We start from the raw sequence: 22,556 nt of genomic DNA, 5'->3' as shown, positions 1-22,556 counted from the left end.
CATTTCTCTGCATGTACCATTTTAAAATTTGGCGCCGATCTCCCTGAGGCAGCACTTCCATAGTATAGCACTTCCTGGCGGACATCACACTGGGTGGGCCTTAATTGGCCTGCCCACATAAAATGGCGGCACGCCCCTGATCGGCCCACATGTGCCCGCTCCTGAACTCCCCGCCCCCCCCCCCCCCACCACCGCCCAACGGGGGGAGAATTCTTCCCCATGACATTGATTGGAACATTGATTTTTTTTCCCCATTGTGCTATGATGCTGCTAATGCCTTTTAATGCCTAAAGGCAGCTATTCTGAATTTTTCAAAAACCTTTAAATTGGTTGTTCCTGCCAGTTTAAAAGAAAATTAGTTAGTGGTAAGACTTCCGGTATGGGGTATTTAGTCACGAACTGTGAATCAGCAAACAGATTACCAAATCCGATTGTAACACTGAACTCTGGGAGCTGGTAGGCAAAATGGGTTAGAACCAGCGTTTCACCTCTGCAGCCCTTTCAAAGAGCCAGTAGAGAGTCACCCGCAAAACATACTCCAGTAATAGTGGATGTGTTCCGGTTGGACAGTTAGATGACACAGGGATCATAGCGCAAGTCCAGCATAGAATAATGGGATGAAGATTCACTGACTGTAAGACTCCTGTGTGAAATGAATTTGGACAGTGCCAATCAGCACTCAGCGAGGCTCTCTACAGAACAAAGCATCAGATTTATCACATATTAGCAATGTAATTTAGACAAGGCTAAGGATGGTTTAAGTGGGAAATAGAAAATGGCATGCTAATTAGAGGGAGCATTGATATGCAGCTCTGTCTGCATCTGTCACTCTTAAATAAGAACATAAGAAATAGGAGGAGGACTAGTTCAAATGGCTCCTCGAGCCAGCTCCACCATTCAGTAGTTTCATGGCTGTTCTTCTACCCCAGCTGCACTATCCTGCCTTATCGCCATTTTCTTGATTTCCCACCTCAAATGGAAAATGTTCAATTCACCAGCGCTGATGAGCTCAGAAAAACAGACTTGAAATAAGCTCCTGCTCCCGGCCTGATTTTCCTCTGTGCCCTATGCCCAGGTGACCCAATATGCACTTGGTTAGGAACAGGTAAATCTGCCCCCTTTTTTAAAATTCTGCTCATCTAACTGTCCAACCAGAACACGCCCACTAATCCTCGAGTATGTTTTGCGGGTCATTCTCTACTGGCTCTTTGAAAGGGCTGCAAACTTAGACCCATTGCACTGCTCTTTCCGCACAGCACTGCAAATTTCTCCTTGTCATGTCAATGTCCATGAGATTCTATGTTTTATAAATAGGGGTATCAAATATAAAAGAAAAGAGGTAATGCTAAACATACGCTACTCATTGTTTAGGATGCAGTTTTTGAGGGTGCTTTTGGAAAAATGTCAGGTTTATGGAGAGGCTGCAGAAGAGATTCACCAGGATAGTACTATCAATGAGAAGCTTTAATTAAAAGAACAGACTAAAGAAATGGGGAAATTTGTCATTGTAGAAGAGAAGGTTAAAAGAATTGATAGAGGTACTCAGACTAGTGAAAGTTTTGATAAAGTAAATGGGAGAAAAATACTTCCATTCATCAATGAGTCAATAATCAAAGGACATTCATGTAATATCACCACTAAAATGAAAGGAGAGATTATGAGAATTATTTTTATACAGAGAATTTTTAGGGCAAATTACTTGGCCATGAACAGCAGATTCAGTAGTAACATTAAGGGTTAGCAAGTATCTAATTACACTTGAATATCATCTTGTTTATCTTCTTCTGTCTTGTGATGTACGTATAGCTGTATGTAGACTGTGTAATCACAGAAGTTTCTCTGCTTGTCCCCACAGGTTTCCATTTTATTATGAACTTAAAATTGCTTTTGTTATTTGGCTGCTCTCTCCTTACACAAAAGGCTCCAGCGTTCTCTACAGGAAGTTTGTGCACCCAACACTCTCTTCTAAAGAACAGGTGAGAAAGGTTATGATGTAACTTCAATTTTCCAACACACTTCATTGCTACAGTTATTTTACTGGATGTTTAAACATTGCTTTTCTCTCTGAAAAATTCTATCAGACCCAGAGGAACAGAAGTGGGCCGTTCAGCCCCTTGAGCCTGTTCTGCCATTCAACTAGATCTTAACTCCATCTATGTTCCTTGGTTCTGTAATCCTTAATACCCTGACCCCACTAAAACCTGATCTCCGATTTGAAATTTTAGATTGACCTAACTTCAATGGCTCTTTCTTTAAAGTTCCACCCACATGTTCTGGACTTCCCCACCACAGGAAATACTTTCTCTCTATCTACCTCATCAATTCCTTTCATCATCTTAAACACCTCACATGGACTCCCTGTGAGTAAACCACGTCACTTGGGTCCAGGAATGAAAGTCTTTGGTTGCATACTTCTTCTTTCTTATTGCTGATGTAGATGTAAAGCAACAACTATAATTTTATATCCTGGTGGCTAAGCCAAATAATTGTGTTAAGAGTAACAGAGTGTATCACAGTGATGTGTCTTTCATATTTGTGAATTGGACTTTGAGATGTTTTGTGCTCCATGGTCTGTTCTGGGTGACAACATCTGCACACTGGAGAGTTTTTAATTTTCAACTCATACTTCAAGTATCCGCATCAGCTATGGTTTGTGCAGATGTAATTTAGGTGCAGATCAGATCCTTGCAGAAGATCAAAGCCAGGAATCTCTTGCATTAGGTCTTCCACAAGGTGTTTGTGACTTCTTGTGAACTTTTCAAGCCTCAGTAGGGTTAAATTCATATTGTTGAAAGTTAATTGCGTGGATCCTAAAGGGTTGCTGCACTGCTTCAAGCATTGTTGAGACCCTGATGGATGGGAAGATGTTAGCTTTCCTTGATTCACTGCATGAGTAATCAGGGTTAACATTATTTTGATTAATCACACTGCACAGCAATTCATTCAAATTCACACTTCATCTTCTATCAGTTCAAACATGGTTGATTGATAGACTCATCATGACAGACTATGCTGTTACAAGCTTACATGTAGAGTAGAGATAAGTGGCTGTAGCTCTCTCGGCTTCTCCAGTAGAGAGAGTCTTTAACTCCATTGAGTGCTGCAGCAGAATTTTGTTTCCCACCCAGCCACTGGGGAAGTCCCTGCTGACCAGGGTGCCCCACGGTCATGTAATACTCTGAGGAACATTAATTGGCTGGAGGCGGACTTTCTGTCCCTTACTTGGGTGGAAATGCTGTCTCAGGGAACTAATTGTCCCACAGCTCTGTAGTCTCAGCAGCACCGGGAGTGGGGGTGAAGGGTTTGGGGAGTTGTGATTTGAAAGTCAGGTAGAGAAGGACCACCCAGGGAGCCCAGACATTGGAAGGAGGCTAGTAAGAGGGGTGCCCCCCCACCATCTTCCACCCAAAGCCCAAGCAGAATAACCTATTCCCCATCCCTGAAACCCTCATGCTAGCTTCAAAATTGCAGTTGAGGTGACCTCAATTAGGGTGAGGGCAGGTGGGCTGCCCTAGGCCTCACTCCCTGTACCCCCTGTAAGATTGTGGACATGTGAGGGGTAGGCACGTGGGCGGTGGAAAGGCCAGCTAGGGAATTTTATAGGTCTCCCCACTGCTGTCAAACCCACCAGTGGGGGACTGTGGATATTGTGCCCTTATATTCTTATACAGCTGGGCACCCTTAAACTCTAATTGTCTTAGAATCAAAGAATAATTATAGCACAGGAGGAGGCCATTTGGCCCATTGTGTCCATGCCAGCTCTCGGTAAGAGCAACTCACTTAGTCCCACTTTTTCCCGTAACCCTGGAATTTATTTTTCCGATATCCAATTCTCCTTTGTAGGGCTCAATTGAAACTGCCTCTACCACATTCTCAGGCAGTGCATTCCAGATCCTAACCACTTGCAGCATAAAAAGGTATTTCCTTATGTTACCGTTGCTTCTTTTGCCTTAAATTGGAGTCCTCTGATTCTCGATCCTTCCACCAACAGGAATTGTTTCCCCTTATCTACCCTGTATTCTTGGCATACTCAGATTGATTGTCTGCATGGATACAGGTTCAATGTTCTAATGTCTTGATCTGTGTGAAGGATTTCTGTAAGTCGCAGTCTAAATAGGATTCTCACTGTCTCTCCTATTAATTCAAATGTAAATAATAGCATGCTTGATCAGATTGTTACAGTATTTGTTCACACTTAAATCACTGAACTGGGCTAGCCATATAAATACTGTGGCTACAAGAGCAGGACAGAGGCTAGGAATTGTGTGATGAATAACTCACCTCCCAACACCCCAAAGCCTGTCCACAACCTACAAGGCACAAGTCAGGAGTCTGATGGAATACTCTCCACTTACCTGGATGAGTGCAGCTCCAAAAATACTCAAGAAGCTTGACACCATCCAGGACAAAACAATCCGCATCCACAGACACTCGCTCCCCCACCACCGACGCACAGTAGCAGCAGTGTATAACATCTACAAGATGCATTGCAGGATTCACCAAGGCTCCTTAGGCAGCACCTTCCAAAACTACGACTGCTACCATCTAGAAGGACAAGGACAGCAGACACATGGGAACACCACCACTTGCAAGTTCCTCTACAAATCACTCACCATCCTGACTTGGAAATATTTCATCGCTCCTTCACTGTTGCTGGGTCAAAATCCTGGAGCTCCCTTCCCTACAGCACTGTGGGTGTACCTACACCACATGGACTTCAGCAGTTCAAGAAGGCAGCCCACTACAACCTTCTCAAGGGCAATTGGGGATGGGCAATAAATGCTGGTCTAGTCAGCGATGGGATTTTATTCATCCCATAAATGAATTTTAAAAAATACAGGAACCAAGCAACACTATAAACAAGGCAATATTTTCATAAACATATAACACAGTAAAGTGCCCTTTCCCCATTGTCTGTTTAGTAAACAGAGAACACAGTAGGAAAATATTCATCCAGCCTTTGGCTTTCAGTCTTAGACTACATGGTGATATTATGAAGATAAAAAAACTAATCTTGTTGATAGATAGCACAAAGGACTCAAAACATAGCTCTGTGCTGAACAGAATCCTATTCCATTACACTTCTGTCTTATGTCTTTATTCAGCCTGTTTTTAAATCTATATGTATTTAGACAACCAGATCAGAAATGTACACAGCATTCTTATTTTAAGCATTGCAGGGATTACAGAGCTCTGAGATGCTGAGGGATCTGGGTGTCCTAGCGCATGAATCATACAAGGTTAGTATGCAGGTACAGCAGGTAATTAAGAAGGCTAACAGAATGTTATTTTTTATTGCAAGGGAATTGAATACAAAGTCGGGAGGTTATGCTTCAGTTATATAGGGCAATGGTGAGACTACATCTGGAGTACTGTATACAGTATTGATCTCCTTATTTAAGGAAGGATGTAAATGTATTGGAAGCAGTTTAGAGAAGGTTTACTGGACTAATACCAGGAATGGGCGGGTTGTCTTATTAGGGAAGATTGGACAGACTGGGCTTGTATCCACTGGAACTTGGAAGAGGTGACTTGATTGAAACACATAAGATTCTGAGGGGTCTTGACAGGGTATATGTGGAAAAGATTTTTCCTCTTGTGGGAGAATGTAGAACAATGGTCACTGTTTAAAATAAGGGATTGCCCATTTAGGACAGAAATTAGGAGAATTCTTTTCTCACAGAGGGGCATGAGTCTTGAAACTTCCTCAAGAGGTGGTGGAAGCAGAGTCTTTGAATATTTTTAAGGCAGAGGTGGTTAGATTCTTAATAAAAACGGGGCTGAAAGGTAGGCGGGAATGTAGGGTTGAGGTTAAAATCAGATGAGCCATGATCTTATTGAATGACAGAGCAAGCTCGAGGGGCCGAGTGGCCCACTGCTGCTCATAACTCATATGTTCGTATGTAGGCAGCTGCCAGGGCCACCTCGAGAAAGGTCCCAACCAATTTGTCAGAGGTCTGAATGCCTGTGGAGGTCAGGCTGGTTTCAGAAACAAAAGCAATAAAATTGAATTTAGATCCCTATGTTCTTATTATGTTGAACTGGTTAATTTTAATACTTCTATTAGGCGTAACTTGTACTCAGGCACTGGCATATTATTCTTATAAGGGCTCAATCCTTGTTAATATCTATTTTCAACTCGTTGGCTCAAGGCCAGGTAAGGCAAGAGTAGATGATATCATAGTTGTTCCAGATATCACTGCAACTTGTTGACAGATGCTGAGAGTTAAACAGTTATGTTTATGGACTTGAAAACCTAAAATTAGTCTGGAGAAGCATTAGCACAAGATTGCCAAGTTGCCTGTTGAGAACAGTCACAGGAAAACTATCTAATAAACAAATCAACAATTTCTGCAGAAGAGTCAGGCTTTCACCCAGTGCAGATACCATGAACTGCCTGGAATTAGTACTGTTCCCATTGAAACCACAACTGTGTCAAACATTCAGCTCTAAGTTAAAGTCCTTAGATGGTGTGACTTGCATCACATGCCATGTGCCTGTTGTAAACCTCTTGTGACAGAACTGAGTGTTATCATAGTTACGTTGCCCGGTGGCTTAATTACATTTTTATTTTGCTTCATGATGTAGTAAGATACTGGAAGGCGACAAAGTTCCACTCATGGGGTAAACAGTTTCATGTGCTTATTAAGGATTTTTCAAAAATAAAGCAGTACATCCACTGTAGCAGAGGTCATGCTGCAGCAGAGTGTTGTTCCAGAGTACAGTGGACATCCTTGAATTTCCAAACAGTGAGATTTAGGGTGAAAATTTCTGGAGTGTCACCCAACATAAATGTCGTTTATGGCGTGTTCTTCGGGGCTTCTCTGGATCTTCAGTTGGTGGAGGATCGGGGGAAAACCAGTGGAAAATAACGGAAGGTGGAATTCTCTGCTCCGGCCAGCGGCAGACATCGTGACAGGCGGGGCACTAAATTTGACATGATGGAAAAAGTCAGTTTCCCGCCAGTGGGAAATTAGTTTGGAATTTTTCTCCCGACTCTGATGGCGGGTTAAAGGTGGGTCGAGTTTCCAGCTGATTTATGTCGGGAACCACGTTGGCATTCATGAATGGTCATTAAAAGGCCAACTCACCAGAATTACCCCCTTGTCAGCGGGTTATCGGGACGTTCTGTTCCCTGTCTGTATATAAGTGGTGTGCGCCTAACACGCTTCACTAACAACTTTTGAGGTCCGTAGATGTTTCTTTCTCCTTATTATGGACCTCATATAATTCACTCACGTTGAATAAAAACGGAAAATGCTGGAAAAGCTCAGCAGGTCTGGCAGAGAGAAACAGAGTTAACGTTTCAAGCCCAATATGACTCTTCTTTGGAACAGTTTTTATTCACTCATATTGAGTGCCATTTAAATGCTGCACCGAGGCTGGGCAAGGGAGGCAGGTGAAGGCTGGGCGAGGGGGTAGGGTAGAAGGTTGGTGCGGAGGCTGAACAAGGGAGGCAGGCTTATGGGGAAAATGTGGGGAGAGTGCCGGGGTATGGTGGAGAGAGTGCCTGAGAAAGTTGGGGTGGCACAATGTCAGTGGAAGATGGGAGTTGGGGGGGGGGGGGGAAATGTCAGGGAAAGGGGGAAGGGTGAGAGTCCAGGGAAGTTGGGGGGATTGGTGAGAGATTATCCGGGAAGTAGGAAGGGGGTGGTATCTTAGAGGGCGGGGTTGTGGTGTTGACGGTGGGGTCCAGTGGTGGTGTGGGGCGGTGGGGGGGGGGGTGAGTCAGGCAGCAGGTCCAGGGTGACAATCTGGTAGGTGAAGGTCTCATTGGGCGGGTCACAGGGTGGGCACAAGATAGGTGGCTCAGGTAACAGCGGTGGCCAGGGTGAGGGTGGGCATGGGGGCGTTAAAGGATTTCGACTCTGAGGGGAGGAAAGGCATATGGAGGTGGATCGTGATAGGGTACAGGGTAATGGGGGGAAGTTCAAGGATGACAAAGGAGACAGGAATGGTGATATTGGGTGGGTCCATGATGATGGGGGGAAGGTGGTGGTATGGTGGAAGGAGCCATGGCAGGTGGTGCAATTTGAATTCAATAAAAGTCTGAAAGTCAATTGATGACCGAAATCATTGTCAATCATTGTAATAATCAATAACTTTCACTAATGGTCCTTTAGGGAATGAAATCCGCCGTCATTATCTGGTCTGGCCTACATGTGACTCCAGACCCACAGCAATGTAGTTGACTCTTGAATGCCATCTGAAATGGCCTTGTAAGCCACTCAGTTATATCAAACTGCTACAAAGTCTCAAAAACAGGAATGAAACCAGATGGAACACCTGGCATCAACCTAGGCATTGACCTAGGCACCGGAAATGACAGCAGCAAAGTCAGCCCTGTTGATCCTACAAAGTCCCCCTTACTAATATCTGGGGGCTAGTGCCCAAGTTGGAAGAGCTGTCTCACAGATTAGTCAAGCAACAGCCTGACATAGTCATCCTCATGGAATCATAGCTTACAGATAATGTCCCAGACACCACCACCGCTATCCCGGGGTATGTCCTGTCCCACCGGCAGGACAGACCCAGCAGAGGTGGCAGCACAGTGGTATAGAGTCAGGAGGGAGTTGCCCTGGGAGTCCTCAACAACGACTCCGGACCCAAGAAGTATCGTGGCATCAGGTCAAACATGTCAATCATTGTAATAATCAATACATTTCACTAATGGTCCTTTAGCGAATGAAATCCGCCATCCTTACGTGGTCAAACATGGCAAGAAAACCCCATGCTGATTACTACATACCACCCACCCTCATCAGAGCTCCTCCATGTTGAACACCACTTGGAGGAAGCACTTAGGGTGACGAGGGTGCAGAATGTACTCTGGGTGGGGGACTTCAATGACCATCACCAAGAGTGGCTCAGTAGCACCACTGCTGACTGAGTCCTAAATAACATAGCTACTAGACTTGGTCTGTGGCAGGTGGTGATGGAACCAACAAAGAGGGAAAAACATACTTGACCTCATCCTCACCAACCTGCCTGCCACAGATGCATCTGTCCATGACAGTATCGGTAGGAGTGACCACCACACAGTCGTTGTGGAGATGAAGTCCTGTCTTCACATTGAGGATACTCTCCATTATGTTGTGTGGCACTACCACCGTGCTAAATGGGATAGCTTTTGAACAGATCTAGCAACTCAAGACTGGGCATCCATGAGGCGCTGTGGGCCATGAGTAGCAGCAGAATTGTACTCAAACACAATCTGTAACCTCGTGACCCATCATATCCCCCACTCTACCATTACCATCAAGCCAGGGGATCAACCCTGGTTCAATGAAGAGTGCAGGAGGGCATGCCAGGAGCAGCACCAGGCATACCTAAAAATGAGGTGTCAACCTGGTGAAGCTATAACACAGGACTGCTTGCGTGCCAAACAGCATAAACAGCAAATGACAGAGTTAAATGATCCCACAAACAATGGATCAGATCTGTGCTGTGCAATCCTGCTACATCCAGTCGTGAATGGTGGTGGACAATTAAACAACTCACTGGAGGAGGAGGCTCCACAAATATCCCCACCCTCAATGATGGGTGAACCCAGCACATCAGTGCAAAAGATAAGGCTGAAGCATTAGCTATAATCTTCAGCCAGAAGTGCTGAGCGGATGATCCATCTCGGCCTCCTCCAGAGACCCCCGGCATCACAGATGCCAGTCTTCAGCCAATTCAATTCACTCCTCGTGATATCAAGAAATTGCTGAAGGCACTAGATACTGCAAAGGCTTTGGGCCCTGACAATATTCTGGCCATAGTACTGAAGACTTGTGGTCCAGAACTTGCTGCGCCCCTAGCCAAGCTATTCCAGTACAGCTACAACACTGGCATCTACCCAGCTATGTGGAAAATTGCCCAGGTATGTCATGTACGCAAAAAGCAGGACAAATCCAACCCAACTAGTTACCACCCCATCAGTCCACTCTCCATCATCCGTAAAGTCATGGAAGGGTCACCAACCAGTGCTATCAAGCGGCACTTGCATAACATCTGCTCACTGGCAGTTTGGGTTCTGCCAGGGCCACTCAGCTCCTGAGTTCTTTACAGCCTTGGTTCAAACATAGAAAAAAAAAGCAGAACTCCCAAGGTGGGGTGAGAGTGTTGAGAGTGACTGCCCTTGACATCAAGGCCACATTTGACCAAGTGTGGCATCAAGGAGCACTAGCAAAACTGGACGCAGTAAGAATCAGGGGAAAAATTCTCCACTGGTTGGAGTCATACCTAGCACAAAGGAAGATGGCTGTGGTTGTTGGAGGTCAGTCATCTCAGCTCCAGAACATCACTGCAGGAGTACCTAAGAGTCATGTCCTCGGCCCAACCATTTTCAGCTGCTTCATCAGTGACCTTCCTTCCATCATATGGTCAGAGGTGGGGGGTGTTTGCTGATGATTGCATAATGTTCAGCACCATTCGTGACTCCTCAGATACTGAAGCAGTCCATGTCCAAATGCAGCAAGACCTGGACAATATCCAGGGTTGGGCTGACAAGTGGCAAGTAACATTCGCATCACACAAGTGCCAGGCAATGACCATCTGCACCAAGAGAGAGCCTAACCATTGCCCCTTGATGTTCAATGGCATTACCATCACTTATCCCCTGCTATCAACATCCTGGGGGTTACCATTGACAAGTAACTGAACTGGACTAGCCATATAAATACTAGGCTACAAAAGCAGGTCAGAGGCTAGGAATCCTGTGACGAGTAATTCACCTCCTGACTCCCCAAAGCTTGTCCACCATCTACAAGTCAGGAGTGTGTTGGAATACTCCTCCTTTGCCTGGATGAGTGCATCTCCCACAACACCCAAGAAGTTTGACACTGTACAGGACAAAGCAGCCCACTTGATTGGCACCACATCCACAAGCATTCACTTCCTCCACCACCGACGCACAGTAGCAGCAGTGTGTACCATCTACAAGATTCACTGACAGCGATTCACCAAGGCTCCTTTGACAGCATCTTCCAAACCCATGACCACTACTTTCTAGAAGGACAAAGGCAGCAGATAGATGGGAATTCCACCAACTAGAAGTTCCCCTCCAAGTCACTCACCATCCTGACTTGGAAATATATCGCCGTTCCTTCACTGTCACTGGGTCAAAATCCTGGAACTCCTTCACTAACAGCACTGTGGGTGTATGTACACCACATGCACTGCAGTGGTTCCAGAAGGCAGCTCACCACCACATTCTTAAGGGCAACTGGGGATGGGCAATAAATGCTGGCCCAGCCTGTGAAGCCCTCATCCCGTAGATGAATGAAATAAACGTTGGTGGGTGACAGGGGAGGCTGGTGGAGTGAGTTTGAAAGGTAACGCACACCATTTTTCCAAACTGGCCTTGACGCAGTTAGTCAGTCAGTGAAACCCTTTGACCTGGAAGGCGCGTCTTGTCTAGTGGGTAAAGTTCAAGGGCAGCACATGTGGCCGACTAAAGGGATACCCTAATATTAATGAGGATCTGGATGTCAAAGGTGCTCACTCGTGTTCTCCTCTCTATGGTTAAGCCCGCATTGTAGCAGCTTTCTTCATGACTCATGGGTCTCAAAACGTCATGGATGTGTACAACTGCCCGTTTATCCAGAATGAGCAGCGACCACAGGATCCTGTAGGATTCAGGTGGAGCTCCTGGCCTGCAATGAATGAATTCCTCTCCAGCTGTCATTTGAATATGGTGCCAGGACTTTTGACCCCATTAGGTGACAGCGGGACGGGTGACTTGCTGCCTGCCCTGCCACGAGATTCGCCGAGCTCCTCACGGATGCGTAATTAACGATCTGAGAAGCAGAGGTTTGTGCACGTTCACCTGTCTGTCCCAACCGTCGCCGGACTGTCTCCAGAATGGAAGTTCCACCCGGGTCTGATTCTTCAAGCGCGTACGGGTGAGGGCCTCAATTCTTCATGTGGGGTGTGGAATTCTGCCTCGATTCTTCAAGTGTGAGTGGGATTAGGGCCTTAATCTTCATGCGGAGCTTTGCATTTTCATCTGTGAGGATAACTGGGCCTCAACTTTGTCCGTGTGTGAACTGGATGGTACCTCAAGTGAGCTGGTTGGGCCTGCAAGGTTGAGAAAATCAAAGAATCACCCTCCCTCACCTTCATACGGAAAAGCTCTGGCACCAGAAACTGGTCTTGGTTGGAAGCTAGACTGGTACAAGATGCCCAAACTAAATAAAAACATCTTTTTTTAGAGGGGTGAGGGTGCAAAGCATAAGAGAATCAGGACTGCTTAATTTTAAACTGACATGCAGAAATCATTTCAAAGGTTGTGGCCTATCGTCCAAACCAGTAATGTTTCCTCACACTTTTCCCCACAGGAGATTGATGATTATTTGAGCCAGGCCAAGGATCGGAGCTATGAAGCTGTGGTGCAGTTCGGAAGGCGTGGATTGAATGTGGCAGCAACTGCTGCTGTCACAGCCGCTGCCAAGGTAAGAGTCACAGAGCAAATTGCCTCATGGGTCTCCTCGTTATAACTTATTTGCTTTCTACAGATGGTTGACACGTTAGAGAGGGTGGACACTGGCATCATGTATCGTGGAAAAATGGATAGAATGTAAGTCCTGAAATGCCAGCATTTAAGAAAAACAGAAGTTGATTCCCTGAGTCACAAGTACATCGACAGCACCCCCCATTACAAATGGATTGCATCATTAAATGCAACCCCCGCCCTACAAAACCAAAACAATAGAAATCCCGGGATCACACTATCTAAAAAGGGAATGAGAAAATTATGATCCAGTTTGATAGGAATCAGTATTTGAGAAAATTTTGGAGGGTGGTTTATGAAATGTAGTTAATATTTATCAAAATAGTATTGATGCCAAATTCACAAAGGTAAAAGCAAAATACTGCAGATGCTGGAAATCTGAAATAAAAACAGAAGGTGCTGTAAAAACCAGCAGGCCCAGCAGGAGCATTTGTAGAGAGAGAGAAACAGAGTTAACGTTTTGTGTCCGTGTGACTTCTTCAAACCTCAGAAGAGTCAGACAACTCGAAACGTTAACTCTGTTTCTCTTTCTGCAGATACTGCTGGACCTGTGGAGTTTTTCCAGAATTTTCTGTTTGTAAACCAAATTTACTATTTGGTTTTAAAAGCAACATTACTGAATTCTTTTGAGAAGGTTGTTTGGTGACTGATGGATAACTTATGGCTGTAATATTGGATACAATGTATGATATACTTGGGTTTTTGGAAGGTATTTGATAAGGTTCTATGTTTAAGGATTTTATGAAAAAGTACAGGTACAGGGTACAGGGATATTACTGATAAAATAGCAAATTTGGTAGGAAAATGTTTAAGCTTGAACAGCCAAATTATTCATTCAGTCTGCCTGTGAGATGCTGCTTTAGACCTTTAAATACCTATAACAATGCTCCCAAGAATCAGCTGTGAATGTGGATGTTCCCAATCCCGGCCCGTTGAAGACGTGAAGAGAAGGTTTGTGGCTTAATTGGATGTTTGAGCATAAATGAAAATGCGCAAATTGTCGGGGGGAAATCCTGCTTCGGTTCCGCCAGTGCCACAATGGAAATCTGACCCTTTTATCTTCAAATTTTATCCTCAACCCTGTGTTCACTGGCCTACCTTGGCTTCCAGTTAAACAATGTCCTGATTTTAGAATTCTCATCCTTGATTTCAAATCCTTCCATGACCCTGCCCCTCCCTATCTCTGTAATCTCCTCCATTCCCACAATCCTCCAAGATATCTGCACGCCTCTAATTCTGGCCTGTTGGGCATTCCCATTTATAATTGCTGTGCCATTATTACCTTTAGCTACGAAGGCCCCAAGCTCTGGAACTCCCTACCTCGCTTGCCTCCTTTAAGACGCTTCTTTGACCAAGCTTTTGGTCATCTGACCTAATATGTGGCTCGATATCATAGTTTATTATGCATTGTTCCTGTGAAGCACCTTGGTGCATTTCATTACATTAAAGATGCTACATGAATAGAAGTTGTTGTTTTAAAAAGTGACAGGTGTATTGGAGAGGAGGTGGAGAAGAATGACAGTTTATTTTGATGTTAGATGGGAGAAACTAAATTTGTTTTCATTGGAGACAATTCATTTGAGAGCGGTTGTGTTTCAGGCCTTAAAAATGATGAAAGGAAGGGGATAATATAGATGAAGACGTGGGGAGGATTTTTCCCTCATCGGGTGGGCTTGGTAGGGGTGGGTGGGAAGCTGAATGCCGCCTGCGATCGGGGCTGGGCTGTAATTTCACACGGGCGGACCAATTAAGGCCCACCCAGGGTGAGTCATGCGAGGTGGCACTCAGCGCTGGGGCAGGGGGGGGCAGAGGAGGGCGAGCGTGAGCTTCGCCCATGTGCGCGGGTGCACGCTGGAAAAACTCCGAGGCACAGAAATGACTCAGGGAGATGAAGAGTTTTAAAAATTAGAAATAAAGATTTTTAAAATGTTATAAAATGTGCCCCCACAGCGACACGTCATAAATGAAATTTAAAAATTTTAATTTTATTTTTATTTGCTGTTGGAAACCTCATCCTGCCTGTGGATGAGGTTTCCCCAGAAATGCAAAGGCTGCAGGCAGCAAAAAGGTTTGTTTCAATGACCTTGTTAATGGCCCCTTAATAGGCCTTTTAATTGTCAGTGGGCATGCTGCCAACTCCGGCGCATGCCTGCCGACTGAAATATCATGCGAGTGCGCGATGATGTCAAGGCGCTCGGCCAACGTCATTACGCGTCATTTTATGCTCGATCGAGTCAGGAGTGCACCCAACGGGCTAAAAATTCTCCTCACAGTGGGGATAAGTTAGCCTTTTGTCAATAGTGTATAATGGCTGATATTGATTCAGCCACCCTGGATACATCTCTCCCAGTTTCATTTCCACTGGAAACAATAGAAATTGAGAGAGAGATATAATAAGCGACTGAATCGATATTGCCTGTGCCAAGCAATCACCCAAAGTCAGTGATCCTATATCCTCATTTTCGTCATTCAACCTTTTAAAGACTTTGATAATTAAACAGGCAAACTTAGATATTTGCAGATTCATTTTCTCAGAGATTGATGTGCGGAATGGAGATCCAGTGGAACTACTGCTCCTTTAAGATGAGATGCCACAGAAGAATGGCAGAATCCCCATTGAATGTCAAGGCCATTTCGGCACTTGTACATTAGACTCGAACATGGTCCCTATGCGTGAGCTCCTGATCAAAGCCTCAGCTATCAGGAGGGATAGATGCAGGTCTTGAGTAATGGAAACTTGTATGCCAGTCAGTGCACGTCAAGAATACATGAAGGAAGTTTGGTTTGCCATTGGCTTGCCGGGTATTTTTGTTTGGATTTGATGGAACAGTGTAGTGACAATGTAGTTCTCCATTGTACAATGAAGGGAATATGTTTGATGGGCCAAATGGCCTTTTCACATTCCACAGTTCTTATATTCTTAATCCAATATTCCAAGAACTGAAATTTGACTTATTCAATTACCATAAACCAATAATGTTCAACATCAGCTTCATTTTGTCACAGCTCACTCATACAGTCATGATTTGTATTCCTAAACTGCCTTAACATGATAACACGATGAAAATAAGCACTGAACTACAATTGCTCATACTGATCTAAGTAGCATCATCATGTTTCATCATTTCAATAGAAATGTTATGTGAGTTCAATGATCTCACCCTGGGGCCTGGAAAGAAAGCATTAGAAATCAAAGACTGCAACTCAATCCTGTTCGCAAAATTAGAGGTTGGCATTATCGATTTTACAAAAACCCTCCTGATATCTGAGGCTTTGCTTTGATCAGGAACTCAAGGATGGAGACCATGTTTGAGCATTTTCTATGGCTCCAGCAGTGTTCTATTTGGACGAACAAAATCTCAAGGGCTCATTTAGTCAATCTGTGTTGTGATGTTAAATGTAATGAAATGTTTTACCAGGGATGAGGAGCGGTTGGAAAAGGTAGGACTGTTCTCCTCGGAACAGAAACATTTAAGAGGTGGCTTAGAGGTTTTCAAGATGATGAGGTCAAAATGACTGACAAAAGTTCTAGAGGGTTGATGAGGATTTTTATATTGCTCAGAGCTGTCAGGACATGGAACTCTCTCACTGAAAAGATGGTGGAAGCTGATTCCCATAAATAATTTTAAAAGGGAGTTGGATGGGTATTTGAGTATGAGGAATCTACATGATTACAGGTAAAAAGTGAGAATATGGGACTAAGCATGACTGCTTCTACAAATAGCCAGCAAGAGTCATGATGGGCTGAATGTCCTCTTTCTGTGCTGTAAGTTCCTATGATTCTGTGTCAGCTTTCACTAGGCTTTCACCAACTGCTTTTTCTGCATTAGGTATCTCACCTTCTCAACCTAATCCTATATACGGAGATAACAGAGGGGAAGGTAATCCAGATTGCACGGCTACTAACCCTGCACTAAAGAACTCACTTTGATTAAGGGTCCTTGTATTTTTTGACTCTTGTCTGTTGTCATTAGTTCAAAGGCAGACATAACTTTCATTTGGGCTCTCTGGAACAACTAACACTGACGTGCTTTTGCAGGAACCAGCATCCAAGGTCTTGGAAAAACCTTTGACCTTAGCTGGATATCAGTTGATCACCATGGCCGTGAAAAACAGAGGCCCAGATTTTCGCTCCCTCACTGGGTGCACGGAGATGGGACAATTCCCGGCGAATCTTTAAAAATCACCATCTGCAGGTGGGATTTTCGTTCCAGGGAGGAGGTGGGCTGGATTGGAAGTTGGGCCCGCCAGCCCTGGAATGAGTGCGGAGATGAGCTGTGTGGAAGGCCTGCCTCTGTGCTCCGGCACTTCATTTAAGTTATTTTAAAAGAGACTAAAGCAAAAAAAAAAACAGCTCTCCAGCCCTCACCCCTCATTTACTCCCAATGCCCCATCCATGCCAACCTATGCCACCTCATGCCCCCTACCCAACCCCCATGACCCCGCATACCCCATAGCCCTTTTTAACCCTTATGCCAACTTAGTGCCAATTCATGCCAACCCATGTCCCCCACCCATCACCCTTCCCCTTATCCCCTCCATGCCAACTCTTGAAGTATCCTTTGACAGTTCTTTGACATCTTGGGCAGTTCTTTGACAGAGTTTCAATGAGCTCATGCACTTTATACACTCAATCATGTTTACTTTTAACAATCCCAAAGAATACCCCACCTCTCTCAAGGGTGTCCCAGGACCAAATCCACATCCTTTCCCCTCCAAAGGAGTACCCTGGTTATCCAAACGAACCCACCAATTTCAGACCAGCTCTTACCTGGTCTAATCTGCAGTCTTTGGGTTCCACATTCCTGGTCTACCAAAACCCTACTTCAGTGGAAGTAGCCGATGATTTAAATGGCTAGCTGCCTCTGGAAAATGCAGATGTACGAACCCCGGCCTAACGCCTATGAAATTAGGAAATGCCATGTTGGGGGGGGTGGGTGGGACTTAGAATTTCCAGCCGTTTCTGGAGAGCCTGTCTCCAGATATTGAAAATCCGGGCCAGAGTTAACATTTCAGGTCAATGGCCTTTCATGATGAACTCCAGAATACCTTTGACCTTCTTGACCTCCAAAGCAATGTTCTACTGAATGATCGAGCTGGAAGTGAGGAAACGTTCGCTAGTTTTATGGCTGCTTAGGGAAAGGTTGATCAGCTGGATGCTGTTAAACTGCCTAGAGATTAGAACCCTGCAGAATGAACAATTTGTGTATGATCGCACCTGAGCTTCTTATAACCTGTGCTGACCGAATAATACTGAGGTTTCCTGGCACGCTGCGTATTGATGCAGAGTGCATTAAACTGGGCAGTCTCATACAGAGCTCAATTAAAGTGATTGCTTGGAGTGTACTGACTGGGCTGCATGTGTGTTTTGGATTGTTGCACACAGTCATTTTGTCTTGTTGAGAGGGCGTTAGTTGTTTGAGTTACAGTAACGCACACAGAGACTTCAAATGCCCTGAATGTATTTTTGTGTCATGGTGCAGTGCCTTGTGAGTCACAAGCAAGCCACCAGTATTGGCACGAAGCAGAGACCAATTTGATACTTGAAATTCAAAATAGAAACAGAAGGTGCTCCATGCGCGCAGCAAATTTGTCAGCTCCCGATGGAGAAAGGCAGGTTAATTTTGGACGTGATAGGCAAAATGTTAACCTGTCATTTCTGTTTAAGATGCTATTCGCTCCCACAGTGCTCTGATGCTATCTCACATTCCACACACTGCTTGGTGAGCCAAATTAATCTAAAAGAAATGTTTAAAAGGGCTGCACGGATTTCTTGTTCTAGGCTAATATTCAGATCTTGCCATTAATAGGGGAAGAACTACCTTGATTGCTCCGGAATCATAAAATCTTATGGTGCAGTAGGAACCCATTCAGCCGATGGTGCCTGCTTCCTTTTCTAATAAATTCCTAATTCCCTTTTGAAAGTTACTAGTGAATTTACTGATGTTCCTCATCCCTGCTATAATTCTAGTAAATCACATCCGAACTCTCTCCAGCTCTCTCACATGTTCCCAAGTGTCGAAACCTCATTAGTCCCTTCAAAAGAAATATGTTTGTTATGTTGCTATGCATAGTGACCAGAATAATCCGATGATATTTCCCCAGATGATGAATTTATCATTAAGCATTAAAAGATAAGTTTGGGTGTTAACTCTGCAGTATTATTGGGTAACAGTACCTGTGTTGTCTTATTTAGTCTGTTTTATTTTAAATAGTTTAACACGCCATTACTTTATTTTAAACCTGTTTGTAGCTCCTTTAAAAGAGCTGACACAAGGGCTGAAAATACAAAGCATTATCTAAAAGACGCCACCTCAAAAAATGTTCCTTCAGTACCACACCAGCCGAAACTGTGCACTCAAATCCTTCAGGGGAATTTAATGACCCTCTGACTCAGAGAAGAGTGCACCATTACACAGACATTTAGCTGATGCAGAAAGTAGTCATTAAGTGCAAACAAACTCGCATAGTTTATTGAGCTCTGATGTGTTCATTGTGGCCATTCCTTTCACTGCAAATCTTCCTCCTAACATTTCCCTGATTTGGTTGATGGGTTTGCAGTTCCAGTTACCCACAATGAGTTGCTGATGGAGAGTGGCTACTGAGACTTAAAGCAGCCCCTTGAAAGGTGGGGGGGGGGGGTGGTCCAACTTTTGATGATGCATGCAATATCCCGCAGCAAGCACCAGGACTTCAACTGGGGTCCCAAAGCTTCTCTGATGCATCAGTGACGTTAATCAATCTTGTCAGCATCAGGTTGGAGGGCTACCTCCCCCTTGTCAAGCCACAGTAGAATGGCCTAAAGGACCACCTTGAAGAAAAAGGTACGCTGCCAGAAGTTTCTGAAGAATTAAGAAACTTCCACAACCGTTACCAGCAATTTGAAATGGTCGAAGTTGCAAGCAGAAGGTCACCTAAAATTTCCCAGTGAAAGCAGCTGAGGATTCCTTAAAATATCATTAGAAACTGCAGCTCCTGTGCCCTCCATGATTTGTGGATGGTGGTATGATCAGCAGAGAGGTACATGGCTCCTGGCCATTTCCAGTGGAGGCTCGGCCCAGTTAAATTGTCCACAAATGGGAACAGGCAGACAAGCGGGAAGAAATTGATCGGATCGACTCCCAAACTATCTTTGTGCTATAGCACCAAGTTTAAATTTGATATTTAAAGGGCATTAGCAAGGCTAAAATTGCTCCCTCATTGGCAAACGAAGCTTACTGAATATTTACAGATATCGAGAGACACTTCTTTCTGGTCATAATCCTTGTATAATGGTCACACTGTTTCAAGTATAAGGACAGCTGTACTTCTTCTGTGTGTACTCTGAGAGCCTTTATTGAATTGGTCTAAGATGTTTGCCCCCAGAGGCAGAGTCACATGACTATGGTAAGCCAGTTAGCCAGTACAGCATTGCATATCCAAAACCCAAATAATAAAGTGAACACCCTTTGCTGTGTCACAGGGACAAGGAGCTCTGTCGGAAAGGCTACGAAGCTTCAGCATGCAGGATCTGACGACAATTCGAGGGGAAAATCTCGACAGTCCCAGCGAACAGATAAGTAACGCACAGACCCAAGCCCAGAGCCCACCACGGAACATCACAGAGACAGTTGATAACTCAGGTAAGCTTTGATTCCTGAAACTTTCACAGAAACCACAACATAGATCAGGCTGTAAATACAAATATAAGATAGTCACTAATAAATCCAATAAGGAAACCAGGAGAAATTTCTTTACTCAGAGTGGTGGGAATGTAGTAGTTGAGGTGAACAGGTACAGAAAACAATCAAAAAAAACTACTGGAATGCTGACCTTCATATCTAGAGGACTAGAATACAAGGGGGTAGAGGTCATGCTTTAGCTGTACAAAGCCCTGGTTAGATCACAACAGGAGTAGTGTCAACAGTTCTGGGACCCACACCTTAGGAAGGAAAAAATGGCCTTGGAGGGAGTCCAACGTAGAGTTACCAAAATGATACCAGGGGCTGAATTTTACAGTGGGGGCAGAGTAAAGTTGGGGCATGAGCGCACCTCCACTTGACTGGCTAATTGCCCTGCAGCCGTTTCACGGGTGTCGGGCCTTTAATTGGCTTGAGGCAAGCCTTCCTCCCTCTTCCAAGGGTAGGCCCAGCCTCTGAGAACTGTTGGCCAATCAAAATGTCAGCTGTTCTTTAGTCCCAACAGCACCACCATGAGTGTTGACCACTGCTGGGACTGCAGCCAGCTGCCAAAGAAGGCGAGCAGTGATGGAGCCCGGACTGTGAGATGCGTCTGGGGTCTTGCCAATGCAAAGCTGGCAGGCCAGGGTGAGGGGTGTTGGGCAGGGGGTGGGAGGTCAAGATGGCGGGGGGGACTTGGGAGTTGTTCACATTTTTAGGAGTAGCCTCTAATGGGCCCAGGGAGTCTGAAAAGGAGGCACCTAGCATGGATAGAAGATTGGCTGTCTGGCAGGGGGCAGAGAGTGGGGATAAGGGGGTCCTTCTCAGGATGGCAGCCGGTGACTAGTAGAGTTCCGCAGGGGTAAGTGTTGGGACCACAACTTTTCACTTTATACGTTAATGATCTAGATGAAGGAACTGAGGGCTTCCTGGCTAAGTTTGCAGATGATACAAAGATAGGTGGAGGGATAGGTAGTATTGAGGAGGCGGGGAGGCTGCAGAAGGATTTGGACAGGTTAGGAGAAAGGGCAAAGAAGTGGCAGATGGAATACAATGTGGGGAAGTGTGAGGTCATGCACTTTGGTGGGAAGATTAGAGGCATAGACTATTTTCTAAATGGGGAGAGAATTCAGAAATCTGGAGTGCAAAGGGACTTGGGAGTCCTAGTCCAGGATTCCCTTAAGGTTAACTTGCAGGTTGAGTCGGTGGTTAGGAAGGCAAATGCAATGTTGGCATTTATTTCGAGAGGACTTGAATATAAAAGCAGGGATGTGCTGCTGAGGCTTTATAAGGCTCTGGTCAGACCACATTTAGAATATTGTGAGCAATTTTGGGCCCCGTATCTCAAGAAGGATGTGCTGGCCCTGGAGAGGGTCCAGAGGAGGTTCACAAGAATGATCTCAGGCTTAACATATGAGGAACGTTTGATGACTCTGGGTCTATACTCGATGGAGTTTAGAAGGATGACAGGGGATCTGATTGAAACTTACAGAATACTGAAAGGCCTGGATAGAGTGGACGTGGGGAAGATGTTTCCATTAGTAGGAGAGGCTAGGACCCGAGGGCACAGCCTCAGAATAAAGGGAAGACCTTTTAGAACAGAGATGAGGAGAAACTTCTTTAGCCAGAGAGTGGTGAATCTATGGAATTCATTGCCACCGAAGGCTGTGGAGGCCAGGTCATTGAATGTATTTAAGACCGAGATAGATAGGTTCTTGATCGGTAAGGGGATCAAAGGTTACGGGGAGAAGGCGGGAGAATGGGGTTGAGAAACTGATTGAATTGCGGAGCAGACTCGATGGGCCGAATGGCCTAATTTCTGCTCCTATGTCTTATGGTCTTATGGTCACCCATACCCTCCTTGTGTGGTCACCAGTCTGCCACCACTCTCCCCAGCTGCCATAAAATCCCAGCGGGGCATGCAAGGGTGGGTCGGTGGTGAATGCCACTGCCATGCCACCCAATTTTAAGCATCCATTGCCTGTCATCCCACCCCAGGGGCCATAAAATTCCAGCACAGCATCCAAGGGTCAAATTAAAAGGAGACATAAAATAAAACGGGCTTTTATTCCCTGGAATTTAGAAGATTAAAGGTTGATTTGATCAAAGTTTCCGAAGTATTGAGAGGAAAAGATAGGGTAGATAGAAAGGAACTATTCCTGCTGGTGGGGGAGTTTTGTGCTAAGGGAAAACGGCTAAGGAATTAGAGCCGGACCTTTCAGGAGTGAAGTTAAGAAACTCTTCTACACAAAAGGGGTGGTATAAGCTTGGAACTCTCTTCTGCAATTGGCAATTTATGCTCGATCAATTGTAAATTCTAAATCTGAGATTGATAGACGTTTGTTACCCATAAGTATTAGGGAATATGGAATATGGAGTTGGGTCACGGATCAGCCATGATC

At 44.9% G+C, this 22,556-nt stretch overlaps 1 protein-coding gene across 7 annotated transcripts in view; it reads left to right on the top strand.

Moving 5' to 3' along the window:
* The window catches only part of reep1 (receptor accessory protein 1), a 108,935-nt gene that overhangs the window by 49,785 nt on the left and 36,594 nt on the right, over positions 1-22,556 (top strand). For 6 of the 7 annotated variants that reach the window (XM_041185388.1, XM_041185399.1, XM_041185445.1 and 3 more), the window contains exons 4-7: positions 1,856-1,976; positions 5,181-5,240; positions 12,324-12,437; positions 19,959-20,118. In XM_041185388.1, coding sequence (XP_041041322.1) covers positions 1,856-1,976; positions 5,181-5,240; positions 12,324-12,437; positions 19,959-20,118 — 455 coding nt within the window. The remainder of the gene's footprint in view (positions 1-1,855; positions 1,977-5,180; positions 5,241-12,323; positions 12,438-19,958; positions 20,119-22,556) is intronic. The other variant, XM_041185409.1, reaches the window with a different exon arrangement.

Source organism: Carcharodon carcharias, chromosome 1 (assembly GCF_017639515.1).
Source record: "Carcharodon carcharias isolate sCarCar2 chromosome 1, sCarCar2.pri, whole genome shotgun sequence".
Lineage (NCBI taxonomy): Eukaryota > Metazoa > Chordata > Chondrichthyes > Lamniformes > Lamnidae > Carcharodon > Carcharodon carcharias.
The sequence above is the reverse complement of the archived record's forward strand: the minus strand, read 5'-3'. Positions and strand labels throughout refer to the sequence as shown.